Genomic DNA, 20,641 nt, shown 5'->3' with positions numbered 1-20,641 from the left:
AAAAGTATACTTGCAACAAGTTTCTGCAGGTATTTAAATACTTTTGTGAGCTACTGTACTTACATATATATTAACGCTCATAAATACTTGGACGCTATAGTTAATATAGTACATTAGTACATCAATAACACGTGAATATTAGTAAAATATATAAATTAATGAAAAACTAATGATATGCGAGCAATACTTGCCATTTTTTCGGAAGTCAACAAATATTTCAATTTAATTATTTCTTTAAAAATTTATATTAAAATTTACACAATTCATCGACTGATCTACTGGTTTTAAATATTAATTTTAATCAGGAAATAAATTTAAATATTAATTAATCAGGATATAAATTTAAAAAATATTCTTTTATGGATATTAATCAGGATAACACCTGATATGTGTTCTATTTAAAAATAATATCTGGTACTATGATATTATGCTTCCTCGAATCTATCGGTATTCAACAATTGTTGTATGACAACTTCTTGTTCACGTATTTTCAACAGAGATCCAAAATAACAGCTATTTTAAATATTTTTTGGAAAAATGTCATCGAGCAAAAATCAATTTTTATTTGAACGAAAGCCGGTTATCGACAAATCTCGATAAAACAATTAAATGAAGAAAAAATATTAATTTTTAATTTTTCTGATTAGGAATAATTATTATGAATGATAGAATTTCTTTTGACTACCAGTAAATATTATTGATGACGAAAATTTGATTTTGATTGTTAGTGACCAATATAAATGACCTGAATTTTTTTTTAATTACCACCAATTAATGTCTACAATAAAAATTTTAAAAACAACAAAAAAAGTAAAATATATGTCTTTTCTATGCTGTTAATGAATATGTACTAATTATCGGTGATATTAATAACAATTGACGATAGTCGAATGTAACTAAACAAAATTTTTATCGTGGGCATTGCTTGATGGTAACGAAAAATATGTTTCATTATCGATTCAGGTTATCGACATTGGTTATCGGTAACTAAAATTAAATTGCCGCGATCGATAATTATTGCCGGTTATCCAACAAACCTTTATCATTTGTAATGGTTATTCGTATTAAATATTTCTTTAATTAAAAATATTAACTCTTCTAACATAACTTCTAAGATTTGTCTTATGACAATTATATTGTCTGATTTTCAACCTACAATAAATGATTCACATTTTTAGAAGAATAAGTGACTATGTATTTAAATCGTTCTTTATTATACAAAGCAACAAGATACAGAGATAGTGTTGTATCCGAATATTAATGTAACTGTATACTCTTAACCTGGCAACGCGTTTTTATGATACAAATGTATTCATAATGCGTATGAATTCGGGTACCGAATAATACGCTACATATAACACACACCACCTACAATAATGTTCTGTTTAATCGGAGATCCTCAAGTATCTGGAAAAATACTAGTGATACGAAAAATGTTTCGGACAAAACTTACATAACATCGAGGGTCACATATCTTGCAGCGACCTTGAAACGTTGTGTAAACGCGACATTAAAATTCGTAAACGGATACCCCATTTTTTACTACGTATTCTCGTAGCCGACACTCAGATGTTTTCGAAACATTGCAAGATAAACAATTAAACTGTGGAAACAAATAATCTTTTAAATTCAACATGTAAGAAATTCGATACGAGCAATTACATAAAGTAACCGAGTCTGAGAATTGATCGACTACTTTGGACACATTAGAAAATCGTAATCTTGTGTTTCGTCAATACCGTGCCAGTAGCAGTGTTACGAGAAACGTGTTTATGCGCCGCGTGGTGTGCATCGGTAACGTTAATGCCGGCGGCACATCGAATTTTAAAATTCATATCTCGATAACGGGTGATGCAAAAGACACGAGTGTCCAGTGTTTTGAAAACGTCTGTAAGTCAGCTATAAGAATATGTAACAAAAATGATGATCTTTGAATGAAAAATTTTACTTTTAATATTATATTTTAATTTCAATATTATACTTAAATGTCAATATTCTATTTTAGTATTATATTTCAATGTCACCGGTTAAGTGGAGATAAAAGCACAGTGTGTCTGCCTTGATACTATATAGCCTTTGTTCGGAACATCTTTTCGTATTTTTCCGAATATTTGAACGTTCTCGGTTACACAGAATGTACTGTATACAAGGTGTTCCTGGCATACGGAAACAATATAACTATAACTTTGCATCAAGAAAAGTTTGAGAAAAAACTTGCGAAGTTCCATTACGCTCATTTTTTTAACCGAAACTCGCTAATTTTTTATTTTAATTTTATTCGATGCATTTTTTAATTCTCAAGAAATATGAAGCTACTTGGGTCGAAGGATGCTTAGCTCGAAAAATATTTCAATTCTAATTTCGTTAGATTTAGTTTTCATGAGATTAAAAAAGCGGAAACACAAGCATTCTACTCTGCATTTTTCCTTGTTCCTCATACAAGATTACGATCTAAATATTTCTTAAATTAGCCATTTTTCGATACCTGAATACATTTTTGTAGGAAATAACAAACGTATCAAACGGTGTACGCTAAAATATATAGTTTCATCCAAGAAAAAAAAGAACAAGACAGATGTCCTTGAAATCCTTCAAACGCCTCTGCTTTCGGAAAAGACACACGCACCACGTGACGCATCACTCGAAATCATACAATCTTTGCTAACGAAATTTTTTTTCCTCGATTAAAATTAATTTTCAGTGAAGAAAAAATTAATCTTCTACCGTCTGAACGCTATGGCTTGTCCCATAGTTACCGAAAATGCTACTACGTAATAGACTGTAGAATACGTATCGATTCGAATGCCAAATACGAATGAAAACTGGCGGATCAAATTTGCACGATAATTCACGTAAAGCACGCGTGACGTCGTACAGTATACAAACGGATTTCTCATGGAAATTAGTCGTTAGCACCTAATATCCTGGGTAATGGAAATCCTGTTAGCGACGTGTGTGTCAACCACTTACCTGCGTTCTCAATTACGAACAGTACAGATGCAACTTTACGAATGACGCAATGTTCACAAGTCACAGAGTAAGTTAGAATTCGCGGAAGCGAATGTCACGGGTTCGATAATTAGTTTTCCGACAGATTCTTCGCGACCGTTTCCCGCGTAAACACTTTCAGCACTCTAATACAATCACTGAATTCATCCGAGCAGATGAAGTTTCCACGTTCGATGAGGAGTTCTCGGGTGCGATTCATGCATGAAAGAAGTGCTCTAATCTTCTTGAATTCAAAGAAGCAACTATCCCCTCTGTTCTCGAGAACGAGTATTTTATGGTGGTCTGCGAACCTCCATGGCAAACGACATTCACCGCCGGCAAATGATGATTACTTCTCTCGGTCATTATCATCATCATTATCGTTACGATCATCATCATCATTATCATCATCATCACCATCATCATTATCCTCATCATCCTCATCATCATCATCATCATCATCATCATTATCATCATCATCATCATCATCATCATCATTGTTGCCGTTGTCATCGTCTACCACTTCTTCGTTACAGTCATCGTTCCATAGAGGCATTTCGACATCGAACTAGCATAAACGAATAATTTTCCTCGTTTAAGAAGAATAAACGAGATTTGCGAAGCTTCCTGTTTCCTGTAGAATATTGCTATAGAAAATCGGTGGAGCCATTGCAACTAAGTGAGAACTTCGTCTTCTAAATCAATAAAATAGGAAAATAATTCGAGTGAAATAACCGTAGCCAATTCGAAATCAATCGATATGAAATTAATTTAGTGCTGTAAATTCACGGTTACCTGTTATCGGTAACGATAAACGTTTGCAACTTTGATCGATCGATAAAAATGTTTTTGTGATATTTTTATAATATTATTTATATATTTATCATGTGGCGGGCAAAAGAAAGTTTAGAAAATAAAAAACATAAAACGACATAATTTTGCTAGATGAATTTATATGTAACTAGCAGGCTGTGCATGTTCATGCAATATTCACATTTTTATCGGGATAATTAAAGAAACGGAAACTAAATGGAAATTTGTTTCGTCTATCGAACATCACAGTAGGTGATCCGTTTTAAATATTGCGTATGTTCTTACGTATTATACGCACTGTCGAGATTTTTGGGATCTTAAATTTCCTGCAAAGACGCGTAAACATCCGCAGTCGACTAATAAGAGCAACAAATAAGTACAGTGTACCTATACTGCAGAATAGATGATCGTTATCGATATGGCAGGAAATGTTCGGTAACAAAAGTTACTAAAACCCATAGTATATCAATTTTAAGCTTTCTGTTATTTGCTATTGTACCTACATTTAACTATATATACGTTATATATATATATGTACGTCAAACGAACGGTGAGGAACGATCCTTTGCGAAAAAATAGGAAAGAAATGTAGAATAACATTTTTTCGTCTTTCTTTTAGACTTTTTCCCTTTTTTTTCTTTTTTAACGATCATTTATTTGGTGTCCGTTTTTAGCTACATCGATAAGAATAGAATTATAAGAATTTCGTGTGTGTTGCGTGTGATATGTAATTGTGTTTGTATTTATACTAATATATAGTATCCGTGTACATGTTGCTGTTTAGCTTTGTCTTTTGTGTCAGTCTTATGGAGAAATATGTAATAATACACAGAGTGTCTCCGAAAGCATGGTACGAGCGGTCGAGTGGCGATTCTAGGTGAAAAAATAAAAAATAAGTCGAGAAAGGAGAATAACATTTTTTTGTTCGACGTTTCGTTTTCGAGAATAATGAGTTTGAAAACCTATCAGGTTACCCGTGTATTTTAAATGGAAGTTTCGAATTACGAGATCTCTGTCTCTCCTCGCACCTATATTACTAAATATCTTTCTCTATTACTATAAATAGCATAGTTAACGTCCTGGTTTGCTTCCCGCTATTGCCGTTATCTTATCTCCGCGATATCGATTGTTACTTTTGCCATATTCTTTGTTTAATTTGAATGGTTTCATAAATAAGGACAAGATTCGTAATTTTTTAGGATCATTTTATCAACGTGGAAGCAAATGCACGGAGTACGTGCGGAAATAAGTGAAAAATATGAAATGAAGTGGTTTCGTTTAAGGCTTCATTCTGAAGAAAATAGAGTATGAACACGTTTAATTAAGAACTGGACTAGCGCACGTCAACCATCAAGCTTTTGATTTATTTTCCTCGGAAACGAAGCGTCTGGTGCAAAAACTTCATTCTACATTTTTGACTTATTTTCGCTCGTACAACAACTTCCTACCGATTATTTACTCCTGTCCAATGCGTAATTAGCCACGTTTAATTATACTTGATTATACATAAATTTGCAAACTGGATCTTCTCGAAAATGAAGCTTCGTAGAAAACACGTCGTTCCATTTCTTCGACTTATTTTTTCATATGAATTTACCTCCTGTCGGTTTGTGCGTCAGTTTCATGACACCCTGTTGGACATATACAGTATGGAAATATACTGTGCTGTGAATAATTATAGAATCAAATATATTTCTTGCCTTATTTCATAACATTAAAAAGAAGAAGAAGAAAACATATCGTGTGTGGATATGGACATCGTAGTTAAGAGAAATTGTTTTCGTAAATAGTAAAGTAAAGGATATTGGGAGATGTTACATGGCGAATTATTGCCTTTGATAACTGAGATAGAGAACGAAAAAATAATTTTTCAAATAAACGACGTTGCTATTCGAGTATAAAAATGTGGCTTCGAGATTTCTGGATAGAATTATTGCCATGGCCAGCATCGATTCTGCCCATCTGAACGTTATCGACAACCTGTGTGGAATTCTAGCGAGAGAAGTTTACGATCAGGAGAAGTAGCTATAAAAAATATCGTTGAACTTAAAAAACAAATAAAATCCGTGTGGATGTGAAATTTATTCAAAACGAAACATTATATAACAGATTAATAAAAGTAATAAAAAATAAAGGAATAAAATAGAAACAAAAAAATAAAAAGAAATCTAACGAGGACATAAGAAAATTTACATTGAGTTTATATTTCTTTTACAATTAAAAATACAACTTCCAGAGGAAATTTCATTTTTACCGGACTTGAAAAGAAGAAAGTTTTTCTTTCTTGTATCCTTCGTTTTGGTTTTTATTATAATATAAAATTATATAAATTTGTTTTGTCAAAATAGTTTCCTCAACGTTTGTTTTAATATTACGAACGATAGGATTGAGTTCATAATTATTCAGGGCACTGTATGCCTACATTAAACTGTTTCTCTACTTGTTTCCGCTTTTGTGTAGTTTCTACAATTGCTGCTCAACGTACCGTTATTGTTACTCAGTCAATGTGCAATATGTTCTTTATTTGTATTGTGTGTATGTAGTTCATGCGTTTGGTATTGTCTTGTATATTTACGTGGAAAGGGAAAATTGTGCTGAGAAATCCTTCTTCATCTTCAATTTTACACTTTTTTTCTTCTTCTCTACCTGTTTGTGTACACTGCTTACATGTATTATGAGGTACCTTAATCCTGTCAGCTAAATAATTAATAAAGCTAAACGTTTAGTTCCTCTTAGTTATTTTACTTTGTTACTTGTACAATACATATTATGCAATTTATTGTAAATTGTTAATTATTGTATAATGCCGAACATTTTGTTCTTAGTTATTTTACTTTGTTACTTGTACAATATATACTATACAAAGTGATAATATTACATATAGTATGTATTATATATATCACTATGTATAATGTATATTGTACAAGTACATTGTACTGTACCATACATGTTATACAATTTATTCTAAATTGCTAATTATTGTATCATGCTAAACATTTCATTCTTAGTTATTTTACTGTGTTACTTGTATAATATATACAATATAAAGTAATAATATATAATATAATATGTATTATATATATTATTCTGTATAATATATATTGTTCAAGTACATTGTACTGTACAATACATGTTATGTAATTTATTGTATATTATACAATATTATTCTATACATATTTATATATATTTATGTCAAACTGGAGAGAAATGTCCATTGTCTTATGGGTACAGTTTCATTAAATTATTTCCTAATGGAACAATAGAACAATGTTCAGAACAAATAGAACAATCTATAGCAATTTTTAAATATTCCATTATTAAAAAATGGGTTGGTTAAGAATTCACTTTTTTGGCGTTGTTCCTGAAACCTTTAGAAGCAGATTGATTATTTCTTTGAAGCAAACATGTGGAGCAGTTTGAAACAACAATGAAAAGTTTAAAATTTAGAAAATCGAGGGCCACCTTGATACAGGACACTTAAACTGAAATAATAATCCACAAAAGCTACAGAAAATTTCAAACAATACCAATTATTCTATCAACCATTAAATAAGTAAAAATATCGTATTGGGTTGAACAGAAAGTTCATTCCGTTTTTCGTAGCCAGATGAACCTAACCTTAAACAATGGCTGTTAATCTCGGTTTAACTTAATTGTATCATACATGATCAGTTAACAGTAGGCTGTAGAATGGAAAACAAACATTTTCGGAAGTACTTGTTTCTTTTTGACCTGGCACAAGTTCAAACATGATTCACCAAGGCAACGTAAGAGTTTAAATAATGGCTGTCAACCTCGATTTAATTGCTCTAATCTGGTCTATCGAAGATTAGTTAACAGTCAACTGTAAAGTATAAAACAAACATTTTCCCAAATATTTCTTTCTCGTGGCACCAGCTCAAACATGCTTCATCACATAAGTTCACAACATAAGACTACACGTGTCAAACGTCACGCGACAAATATCCGTGCAACTTAAATAGGATGTTCTACCCCATCTACCATATTCTCGCGAACTTCCACGCCGCGCTATTACTCATTGCGCTCGTTACAAAACTAGCTCGACGATTAGAACTCGTCCGTTTTGGGGAACCGAGCGATTATACGCCAATGAAAGAACGACATCACAATGGAATAACGAAAAGTCATCGAAAGGTTAAACACGTACGTCGATGGTAAACAATAGACGTACGGGAAACAAGATACGCTTCGGTTTGGCCGTAAAAACGAAACGATCTTATCGTTCAACCCAATGAAACGACGAGAAGAAAGAAGCTACAGCCAATGGAAATAAAACTACTTTATTTATTTATTTCAATTAAAATCTCCACACATTTGCTTCATTGCGAGCTGTAATAAAAATACTATAAATAAATAATAAATTGCTTCAAATAATATTGCCAATGGTATGGATCGTCTGAAATCTTCTCTATCAGGCAAAGCTTTAGATTTAACGCGACTGTGATAGTACTGACATATTTGCTTCACACTTATGCGCCATATTTGATAAGTGTAGTTTCTGGTTTTCGATGTAGCTGGAACATTTAAATTCGCCCACTGACGTAAGTTAGGACGACCATTCACCTAAGCAGTGCTGCAAGCATTTGAACCAGGTATACGGTGTTTCGAATCAGCTGACGAGATAATTTTACGATTCTGACGGTGATGCCGAAATAACTAACGTACTTCGTTGCGTGGCTCTAAAAATAACCGACCTATAAAGGGTCGGTCATTTTACGCTCTCCTACTTTAGCGTTCATTTGTCTAACGCTGAATATAATATCGATAAGTAGATTACGGAACTTTATGCAAGTTCATATTTTCACGAGCACGATTAAAATGGTAGAACCTAGGCAGACATTTTATTTTCCTGTTGAGTATAAGAAGTACTATGTTGTAATGTTATTTGGATGCTCTGTCTGTTTTTGCAATGTTACGTGCGTCTTATTTATTTTGGTATTTTTAAACTTTTCATAAGATTCCGCAGTCCATCGATAACAAGCTGGTAAATTAATTAATGGTAAATTAATTAACGTGGACCGATTCGAAGATTTTCACAATTTTCTATGTCCATCGATCTATCGCGTAGATGTGTCGGAAAACGAGGAAAAGATGTTACGAAAGATTCGCAGAATCGAATTTTCCCAGAACAGCGTTCTGTTCTTTAGCTCGCAAACTTCATTAGAATTAAATGAAAATTAATTGAACAATACAAAAATTCGTAACATTGAGACGAAATGAAAAGTATACGAGCCGCTGTAGAAATAGTTATTTGCAAAAATTATATTTATCTCGTGGGAACGTCATCGGTTTTAGAGCCTAAAAATTCGTCGACCCGATTCGCCAGGTTTTTATTTTAGCCGGTAAATTTCGGTAAATTCGACCGTTAGCGAAATGGAATTACTGCAAGGTGCGAGATAATAAAAAAATGATGATAGCGAGTAAAATTTATAGAAATCGATATTTTTCGATCAACCTATTCAGGGTTCGTAAAGAAACAAGATTGGTGGCCACGAGCCAATAGATTTGTGCTATTTTGTTCGGTCTGTTCGAGCACTAAGTTCTCACTCGACTCGCGAATCCGTCTGATCGTTTCCTTCACTCTGCAGAATTTCAATTTCACCAATTCTACTTTTTAATAAGAACTCGTTGCAAATTTAACTATTGGTGATATCATAAATTACGTGAGAAATTTTGACGTTACATTTTTCGACTAGAAGAAGTGTCTTGTGAAATTATAAATAACAATTATCGTATAAATAAATTAGAGATATGACATAAAAGACGTGTGCTCATCGCCTCTTTCAATGCAGCATAATGTCACTGGAACGTTCGTAACGTTATATCGACTGCGAAAAGTCAATTACATTGACATTACGAACATCTGTTGGTCATTTTTCTCGGTTTCTCCTTCATTTTCTTCCTTTTTGCACTTCTTGATACCGAAAAATAAGATTGTAAACTCGTTCGGTATCGTAAAGCTTTTTATTTGGTGTTTACGTAGTCATGCACTTTATGTGCCAAATATAAAGCATATCTAACAGGTTGTAATATATACATAAAAAGAAATTAAAGCTACGTATCCACTGACAATAAATACATGTGGATAAGTGAACAGTAATATTACACGAGTGAAAAAATATTGTAAACATAATTAAGCATTGAAGTGATGGTGTTCAGAAAGATAGAGAGGTTCGTGTTTAAAATGAGTTAGAATTAAGGATTATGTACTTAAGAAGTGCTGAGTCTAGTCGGCCCAGTGGCCCTGCGAAACTTAAAAAATTTCTGGAAAAGAAGGAAAGCATTCTTAACAAATGGAGAAACGGTACGCTTCTTCACCAGGCATTCTTTCCACTTTTTAATTTATGTTCAAACCGTATTACTTTATACAATTCTGAACTGTGTATTTTGTTTCGTTAAATCTCGATTCACGATTATCTATGTACATAATGTGAATAGAACTTTGTTATCGACAGAGACCGACTTTGTATTTTGCTTTGTATCTTGCTCACGCTACTAGGTGGCAGCACCGGCAACGTTATATAAACCTGTACTGTTTTCAAAAGTCAGAGTATTTTACGACTTAAACGCTTATTTTCGTTTGTCGGGAAATGAAGAGCTTCCCTTCGATTATATAATTTTGTATCTTTAAATAATTTTCCTTGAGAAATAACACACTTAAAATACTTTTCAACAAATAGGAAATGAATACTAGCTACGTATGACTCTTACGTGGCATGACGTTGATTTGATATTTAAAGTACGATCGATAAAAGAATACGTATTTACATATATAAAATTTTCAATTAACTGTTATTGATCAATCACGTATATATAATTTTTCTGAAATTATTGAAAATATATGTTCAATAAGTTTTTTCTTTTTTTATTCATTCCATGGTATTCACGATTAATTCCTCGAGGGAAATGTTTAATAAATGTAACGTATATATTAAAATCAGTTTTTCATATACAATCAAATTTGTACACATTGCCTAGAAATGGGGAACGATGCCATATTTAATATATCGTAGTATATGTATTAGTAAATCTGAAAAAAATGCAATTTGACATTTATTACAATTAATTAACGTAAATCATGTTTCTCGTATAGCGTCTGTATTAGCAATTAGTAAAGCATCTTGTAGAAAGTTGTATACTTATACCAGCGTTACAATCTTTTTGGAATATGTACTTAAATATCTCATAAATGCGTATACCAAAGTATCTCTAGAAATATGTAAAAATATTTGCGAATAGAAATAATTCTAACTTTACAATTCCTCGCATTTAGCTTCGCTGGAGGAAATGAAAAGTAATTAATAACTTCTTTTACGTAGAAATGTGTGGTAATAGGTTATGTTCACAAAAAATATATACAAGGTGTCTCATTTTTATCCCGCCAAATTGTACGATCAAAAATATGAAAAAATGTTATACAAACGTAAGATCATAAACGTTTTATCACAAAGTGACAACAACAATACGAAAATTATAAGTAACTGGATTCTCGTTCGATCGATTGGTTATGTTTACTGAAGTTGTTGTTCTAATAAATACAAAATTCACATCCGTTTCCATGCAGAATAAGACAAGAAACCAATCACTTATAATTTCGGTATTATTGTTATAACTTTGTAAGGAAACATTTTACGTTTACAATTGGCTCTGTTGAGCCAACCAGCAGATAACCGTACAATATATTATTACAACATAATAAGCAAACAAAAATAATATTTACGCATACAAAAACCTATTTGATCATATTACTAATTTTACTAAGAAAATTATTATGTTACTAATTTATGACGATACATTCGATCGATTGTTAAAAGAAATAAATTGAAATTTTCAAAGAGTGGATCAGAATTTTGTATCAAATCGTACTTTACGATGGAATATCAATCGCAACAAGTTTTCAAGCTGAGCTGACAATTCGTTTCTGAGAGATACGGCAGGTAATACAGTATGAAAATTCATTAACGCGACAGCTCATACGTTTCGACGTACGTTTATGTCAGTCTGATAATTGACGAGATTATTGCCAGAGGTTTTGCCGATTGCTTACAACGAATTTGAACTTAGGTTTACAAAATTCATATGACAGATTCAATGTAGCGGGTGACATATTTAAAAAAAACACCTGCTACAAGGTTATTTATTTTTCTTGATTTTGTTCCTTGGAAATGACGATGGATACGTTACGTATATGAGGATTGGGTATGTACATGAATCACATAATATTGCCATATCCAAGGAACCGTGCAATTGGTATAATGTGACGGCAATAGCCAACAGTCGGAAAGTTATCACCTTAGCGTGTGTAGTAATATTCTGTGATTAGTATTCTTGTGGTTTTAACTTTACCGACAAGTATAATTTTCAAACAAGCTGTTTCAAACAAGTTTTCCGTTATAATAAAATAAATCATTATTAAAATAGTAAGCAATTATTATAAGTAGAGTAATTACCATTAAAATTATTATTGTTATTAAATATTACTTTAAGTTTGAAGACTCCCTTTATAATTTTTTAACATCAGAGTTCTCTGAATGAAAGCTTTATGAATATTAGGACATTTTTTGGCATACTATTTGGATCGTTATGTTGAATGGGTCATTGTGAATTTTGAAAATCTAAATTTGAGTTCGTTGTTAGCAATCGACTAAAGATCTGGCAACAATTTCTTAAATATAGAAGCCTGTAGGTCGAAGCGTATGATGAACTGATGTGGCTAATGAATTTTCATGTTTTTAACTTCCTGTGTCTGACAAATTAATAGTCAATTCAACTTGACAATTTCATTTCATCATTAGGCACTATGTTCCGTCCCAAAATCGTGAGACAAAAGACGGGCAATTTTTTTTGTCACCCTTTATCGGAAATGTAGAAATTTTTACTTATTTGAAATTTGAAAATGTTCCAGCTCATTTGAAATTTGAAAATGCACAAACTTACTTGAAACTTGAAAATGTTCAAACTTGTCCGAAATTTGAAAGTGTTCAAATTTGTTCAAAATTTGAAAATGTTCAAGCTTATTTGAAATTCAAAAATGTTCGAACTTACTTGAAACTTGAAAATGTTCCAGCTCATTTGAAATTTGAAAATGTTCAAGCTTATTTGAAATGTTAAAATGCACTAACTTACTTGAAATTTGAAGATGTTTAAACTTGTTCGAAATTTGAAAGTGTTTAAGTTTATTTGAAATTTGAAAACGTTCAAACTTACTTGAAACTTGAAAAGGCTTAAACTTACTTGAAATTTAAAAATGCTCAAACTTACTTGAAACTTGAAAACGCACAAACCTATTTAAAATTTGAAAATGTTCCAGCTTATTTGAAATTTGACAATGCTTCAGTTTATTTGAATTTTGAAAATGTTCAAGCTTATTTGAAATTTGAAAATGCTCAAACTTACTTGATATTTGAAAATGTTCAAGCTTACTTGAAGTTTGAAAATGTTCAAACTTACTTGAAGTTTGAAAATGTTCAAACTTACTTAAAACTTGAAAATGTTCAAACTTATTCGAAATTTGAAAGTATTCAAGCTTATCTGAAACTTAAAAATGTTCAGACTTATTCGAAATTTGAAAACGCTCAAACTTATTTGAAATTTGAAAATGTCCAGCTCATTTCAAAATTTGAAAATGTTCCAGTTTATTTGAAAGTTGAAAATACTCCAGTTTATTTGAAATTTGAAAATACTCCAGTTTATTTGAAATTTGAAAATGTTCCAGTTTATTTGAAACTTGAAAATGTTCCAGCTTATTTGAAATGTGAAAATGCACAAACTTACTTGAAACTTGAAAATGTTCCAGCTTATTTGAAATTTGAAAATGTTCAAGCTTATTTGAAATGTGAAAATGCACAAACTTACTAGAAACTTGAAAAATGTTCAGACTTATTCGAAATTTGAAAATTTTCAGATTCATTTGAAATTTAAAAATTTGCTTTGGTATTGTTTGATATTGTACAAAGAAATATAACATAGCTAAACTTAAATAATCACAATTACATGAACTTAAATTATAAAAGAAAAATGTTTCTTTTCTGCCTAGAAGTCTCTGCGCCTAATCTTCTTTTAAATTCACTTCATTTCTTCCAAATTATCAACAAATACATATATAGAGTAGTTCAATTATTCAAACGTGTCATCTAATTATAATCCCAATTTAACAACAAAAATTTCACCGAGACAAAATTAAAAAATGTCTTTCTATTCTAATTGCTAAACCGTATTGAAAAACAATCTTGCTTTATATACGAATAAAAAAAAATCACTGAAGAAATCGTGCACTCTATTAAATGCGTGCATTATTGCCAGCAAGCATGATTGCCTATCAGATTGAGTGTTGGTATAAGTGGTTTTGTATTTCTAGTTAATTTAGCTTGACAGTATGCAGTAGAATCGATTACATCAGTGTTTCTCATAGTGATCGTTAGACAATGAGAATTGTTCTATTACAACGCTACTTGATTTCTTTCGCCATATATATATCACATGCTTTCAATTTAACGAACTTGGATAATTTAGTAATTAATAAACTTCACTGCTGCCGATTAAGATAATTAACTACGATAATGTTCCCTTTTTTTCTTTTCCTTCCTTTTTTTTTTTTTTTTTTTATTTCTTTATCGCTAGATAATCTCAAACAATCTGATGGAATAATTCATAAGAAGACAAATTTGAGAACACTTTTTCGAGTAATGCCACACCAATTAAGCGTAGCTTGTTAGATCTTGTCGTATTAGATCAGCATATTAGACCCTGTCTTTGTAAGCATACGTGTCACGGTTCGACGATCCCGCTATGAGAAATTAAGAGGATCGTATAGAAAATACATACTTTCCAGCTGCATTGTCGTAATTACTTTTCGAGAGAAAATTCCATGCAATTCATTTCATAAACACATTGTAAAACACGTGCAAAACGTCTGAGACTTGCAAGCAGATATGCATTGCAGAAGCTACAGAAAATAGTTTCGTTCGAAGCAAATCTTAAACGTGTAAATCTACTAGATCTAAATCTACTAGATAATCACATAGAGTATACTATATTTTATTTATAATAATAGATACGTAGAAATTGCTAAATTACATTGTTTTACATAGTTTTAAATGTTAAGTGATAATTAATTATTCAGCTTTATCAGAAACTTGCACGTAACGTATTGGATGACTGAGGATCGTAGCGGTGTAAGTCAATTCCCTGGTTTCTTCGTAAAATAGCGTGCAACGTTCATTGTTGTTACCAGAAATTTATCGTACGTTCTCAGAGCACGAAAACGTATCATGGAAGAAAGTAAAACTATAACGTCGTTAATTAGGAGAAGATGATGTTTGTAGGATTTGAAATGCTAAATTCTAATTCTCAGAATCTCTTGACTTACACTGCCATGATTTTTAACACTCCAATGATACTGTGATAGGGAACACAAATTGCTATAAATAAGGTGTACAGTAAGTGAGAGGTAAAATTTTAGGAGGATTTCTTACAATTTAATTGGTTGTTCAATGTAAATGTTAAGTATAACTGTTAGAAGTGATTTGATGGATTAATAAGAGTAAAATATGAATACGAAATTAACTCTATTGTAGAGGTATGCAGTGGAGCTGAACTGCCAGAAGTTGAGATCATCAGTTTGCTAGAAGAACAGATACCTCGATACCGTCTGCGAGCCGATACTCTCACTCAATTTCAAGGTAAATATGAACACATTATATATAGACATAATTCATTGCACATAAATATAATTTATCACATTAAATTAAAGAAAAATGGAAGTACGATGGAACCTCGAGTATCCTAATTTAGTCAATAGATGAGAGAATTCTACGATATAGAAACGAATGATACAAAACAGCATCTGTTTTTATCATTATCATTCTGTATTTCGAAATCATCAAAATGAGAAAGAACACGATATAAAGTGAATGTAATACATCTTTTGAATTATTATAAATTATTGAATTAATTAAATTAAAATCACAATTGAATGTAATTTAATTAAATGAATTTAATTATTTATGGATTTTACACCTTCTTTAATGGTGTAACGAATTTTGTTGATATTGGCTTCAATGGAAAGTTCGTCTCGTTTTTACGACCAAACTGCAGGACGTGTTTTCTCTTTTACGTCTACCATTTTCGATCGATGTATGCGGCATTCCTTTCGATGTCTTTTCGTCATTCTTTTGATAACTTCGCTGTTCCATTGGCATAGAATTGCTTAGTCTTCTGAGAAAAAGAATAGCTCCAATTTGTTTTTCCAGTCTTCCAAGGAACACGAGCTTTTATTGTCGAAGGTAGTTTTGTAACGAGCGAGTAAATGATAATCTGAGCGTGTAAAATCGCGAGAATATGGTAGATGGTGCAGAACACCCCATTCGAGTTGCATCAATATTTGTCGTGTGACGTTTAACACATATAGTTGTCCGTCGCCTCGGCGAAGCATGCTTCAAATCGTACCAGGCCATCAAAAATCAAGGACTTCGGAAAATGTTTGTTTTACACTCAACAGTTGACTATCAATTGATCATCAATATCGGGTAAATCAATTGAATTGTAATTAAAAGCTATTCTTTAAATTCTTGGATTTTCATGAACTATGTTTGAACTGGTGCCTGGCCAAGAAACCAAAAAAAGATATCGGAAAATGTTTGTTTAACATTCAACAGTTGACTATCAATTAATCATCAACATCGGGTAAATCAATTGACTTGTAATTAAAAGCTATTGCTTAAACTTTTGCATTGTCTTGATGAACTATGTTTGAATTGATAGCAGGCCAACAAAAAAAAAGATATTGGGAAATGTTTGTTTAACATTCAACAGTTAACTATCAATTAATCATCAACATCGGGTAAATCAATTGAATTGTGATTAAAAGCTATTCTTTAAATTCTTGGATTTTCATGGACTATGTTTGAACTGGTGCCTGGCCAAGAAACCAAAAAAAGATATCGGAAAATGTTTGTTTAACATTCAACAGTTGACTATCAATTAATCATCAATATCGGGTAAATCAATTGAATTGTGGTTAAAAGCTATTGCTTAAACTTTTGCATTGTCTTGATGAACCATGTTTGAATTGATGGAAGGCCAACAAAAAAAAGATATCGGGAAATGTTTGTTTTACACTCAACAGTTGACTATCAATTAATCATCAATATCGGGTAAATCAATTGAATTGTGGTTAAAAGCTATTGCTTAAACTTTTGCATTGTCTTGATGAACCATGTTTGAATTGATAGCAGGCCAACAAAAAAAAAGATATCGGGAAATGTTTGTTTAACATTCAACAGTTAACTATCAATTAATCAACATCAGGTAAATCAATTGACTTGTAATTAAAAGCTATTCTTTAAATTCTTGGATTTTCATGAACTATGTTTGAACTAGTGCCTGGCCAACAAAGAAAAGACATCGGAAAATGCTTGTTTTACACTCAACACTGTTAATTAATCAATACCAATTTCGACCAATCAAATTGTGGCTGATAGTCGTTGTTTAAACTGAGGTCCATCTCGCCACGAAAAACGAAACGAACTTTCTGTTCAAGCCAATGCATTGCACTGCTTTGAATTATATTCTATTCGTGTCTCAAACCATCTACGATTCCTCTCTCCAACGCCATAAACAATCTAAAACAAGAAGGCGTCGTCTTCTGCTTTCACTGTGATCTTCTTTTTCTCAGCACGAAGACTTATTCGACTTATCAGTGGAAGGTAATATTTATCGAAATTCCGAAACTTTTTCTCAGAATATATATCTAGATACTGGTATTCCTTTATTGCTGATTTACCACAATTACTATAAAACAGCACAGCATAGATATTTATTTTTCATATGGATTAATGTTTTCCTACTTGTCGGAACATCTGAGAAATTTTTAATTACACGTTTCTGTTTTTCACGTCGTTAATTATCAATCTTCCAAGGTCGTAAATTTCTGCAACTTTTCCGGCACTTCCACGCCTTTTTTCTAATTTCCCATGTATATCTTCTTTCCTTTCCACGTTTCTTACCACACGTTTCCTCTTTGATGTCATTAGACACGAGATATTAACGCGCACAACATTAGCTTCGTATCAAAGTAATAGGAAAGTAACATAAAATTACAGAAAACACACCTAAGTGTCCTTTGCCACACAAGCAAAGAATATTCCGCTAATTGAACCTTTGGATAGTGGAATGTTCGAATTCGAATGGAACATTCGACTAATGCAGGTTCCAATCTAATGCAAGAGAAGTGTCATACAGGGTGGCCTGTATCTTTTTGTACAAATTTCTCCACTGTGTTTTATCCCATTCGCAACCAGTTCGCTGCAGTGTCGAACTGACTGAAACTGCATACAGTGGATGAACGTAACGTGTCAAGTCGCTCGGTGTGTCTAATAAGACTTGTGCTATTTCTGCATCCGCCTCGAGTGTCTAATTATTTTGTCACGAGCCCTCGTTTATCATTTAGCGATAGTATATTAATTTCTTCCGATCTTTCCATTTCTATTTCTTGAAATATTTGTTCTATTTAACATTCCCATGTGTCCTTCGGTTCTACGCTATACGATATCCACTGATATCCACTTCTCATTTTTTCATTTTTGACGCCACATTGTTCGTCACAAGATTCTCTTCACTTGCATCAACAATTCCACTTTCTATTCTATTTTCACTGAATGTGGCCCATTGAATATGACAGATTACGTACGATCAGGTTGCATATGTATGTTCCTCTGATACAGATCCATCGTCAGGTTCACTGTTGTCGTTATAAGAAACAGGTCATGCAATTAGAGCCCTGATAAAAATATGGCAAAGTGAAGATTTAGTACTAGCGGCATATGGCGGGGGAAACATCTCACTCGGAGCTTGACGTACTGCTACGTCGTCGGTGACAACCACCTAATTTGATTTTGACGTAGCGGTACGTCATCGGTTGCGAATCGATTAACCATTTGAGCCCCAAGCAGTGCTGTTCAGATTTTGTGTCGAAAAGTGCCGGAACGTTTGAACGACTGACGGTGTTTCGTATTTCATTGTTATCTTCTCAGTAATTTTTATCGAAGAAAAGTTGAAATATTTATAAACAAATAGCACGCATGTATAATAATGTAGATGTATCTTATAAAATAACAAACTTTTGTCCTGGAAATCAAACGGTTAACACGTTGAATGCCACTTGGGTCACCGGTGACCCACGCACCAAGATTAGTAGAAATACATAATTTGGACAAATGTCAATAGTTATAAATTTTGTATTATTACCATCGTTACTACAATGGTGTGACGAAATTAGTGTATTATAAAACATGTAAAAATAGTTTTATTTATACATGAAATATACATGTATTATGTGCACCCCCCATTAATGGCTGTCGAACATGGGAAAACTCGCCTTTTTCGTGTTTTACCTTAGTGAACGATAACTCTAAGCAACGTTTCCACTTGAAAGATGTTTGATGGCAATTGAGGGCCTTGAGAGTAAAGTTAAAAATGCTAAATCTTGTAACGGTTTTTTAGGATTATTAATCCGAATAAGTATGACCGAGGGATGTATTATGGTTTATAGTAGGTCCCGAGACGTAGCAACATAGAACAATTATTTAGCAACGCGAAGGAACAATATGAGATAATTGACAATCGCGAAAAATAAGTGAATCGAGCGAAATTGCACTACAGCGTGATGGGGGTCACCGGTGACCCCAGTGAGATAAATTCATTAATGATGATTATACATCGTAACATATCTTTTGTAAGTAATATTTCAACATTATATGTATCGCATAATAAAAAATTCATCGTGGCCCCACAACCAAACCTTGTATTGGGCTGGCAACTAAGTGATTGCGGATTTTGTCATTAGATGGTATTGACAATATCCGCATTCACTTAGTTGCCAACCCAATAAAACTGGCGTGGCATTCGACGTGTTAAGGAGCGTCCAAACGATCGATATTATCATTAGCATTTCAGTTTTTCCAGATCGTCGTGCGTAAGAAATACCCTGTACACTCTCTAGATGATCAATGTGCAGAGTACGACAGAACATGTGGCATCCACTTCTGGAGCTGATCGTGCGTCCAAAAGCAAGCAAAGTAGTTCGTATAAACACGTGTTCTGTCTGTCTTCGTTTATGAGATGTAACGAATTTTCTATTCTGATGTTGTGTCATCTAATTAGATTCACAGAAGATGCTTGAAATGACCACTTTGCATTTCAAGGTAAAACTGTATATGTTTTGTCATGCATCCGGCTACACTCTGTACGGTTGCTGGTGTTCACCGATTTTGTCGAAGAATTTGCTCTATTCTCAGCCTCGGTATTTCAACATGTTCCATAGGTTAATTATCATATAGATTTACAAACGTCGTTGTATCTCATAAACGAAGACAGATGGAGCACATGTCTACAGGAATTTCCTCCATTGATTTTAAATATCAAAGAAAGCCCCACATTTCCTGTCACACTCTGTATATTGTCAATGCAATGTGTGGAACCTCGAGTATTGAGAATAATGTTGGCAATAATAGTGATCGTCTGAATTCACGTAAATAAACTTGGCGAAAACAAAAGTAAAACAAATCCAACGAAAAGCCCATACGTGCTTGATGTATCATTCACAAGTTACATATAAAATCGATCGAATAACGTAAAAGTTGGCACGGCGTGATTCCTTGTGGAAAAACAGGGGGGAAAATATAGCGTAGAAATTTTTCTTCTCGGCTTAGTTCCGCAGGAAATCGAGTTTGAAAATTTATCAAGTAGACCGGAACATGGCTAATTTCAGATAAGCTAGAACCAAATAATCGACCGGAGGTCGTTGCACGTGCGAAAATAA

General features: G+C 32.6%; 2 protein-coding genes and 1 long non-coding RNA gene across 4 annotated transcripts in view; 2 read left to right on the top strand and 1 right to left on the bottom strand.

The window, feature by feature from the left end:
* Window positions 1-3,574, bottom strand: part of LOC126926124 (zinc finger and BTB domain-containing protein 12-like) — a 96,885-nt gene extending 93,311 nt beyond the window's left edge. The window contains exon 1 of the mRNA XM_050742239.1: window positions 2,971-3,574. The gene's annotated coding sequence lies outside the window, so the exon portion shown is untranslated. The remainder of the gene's footprint in view (window positions 1-2,970) is intronic.
* The window catches only part of LOC126926123 (trafficking kinesin-binding protein milt), a 96,855-nt gene that overhangs the window by 16,688 nt on the left and 59,526 nt on the right, over window positions 1-20,641 (top strand). Inside the window, exon 3 of the mRNA XM_050742234.1 lies at window positions 15,399-15,503. Coding sequence (XP_050598191.1) covers window positions 15,399-15,503 — 105 coding nt within the window. The remainder of the gene's footprint in view (window positions 1-15,398; window positions 15,504-20,641) is intronic.
* LOC126926138 (uncharacterized) lies at window positions 15,525-17,200 on the top strand. 2 transcript variants are annotated; one of them, XR_007714311.1, is made up of 2 exons: window positions 15,525-16,663; window positions 17,131-17,200. It is a non-coding gene; the product is annotated as an uncharacterized LOC126926138 (long non-coding RNA). The 2 variants fall into 2 exon arrangements; XR_007714310.1 differs by having other exon boundaries at window positions 15,525-16,976.

This window comes from Bombus affinis, chromosome 17, assembly GCF_024516045.1.
Source record: "Bombus affinis isolate iyBomAffi1 chromosome 17, iyBomAffi1.2, whole genome shotgun sequence".
NCBI classification, from domain to species: Eukaryota; Metazoa; Arthropoda; class Insecta; order Hymenoptera; family Apidae; genus Bombus; species Bombus affinis.
The sequence above is the reverse complement of the archived record's forward strand: the minus strand, read 5'-3'. Positions and strand labels throughout refer to the sequence as shown.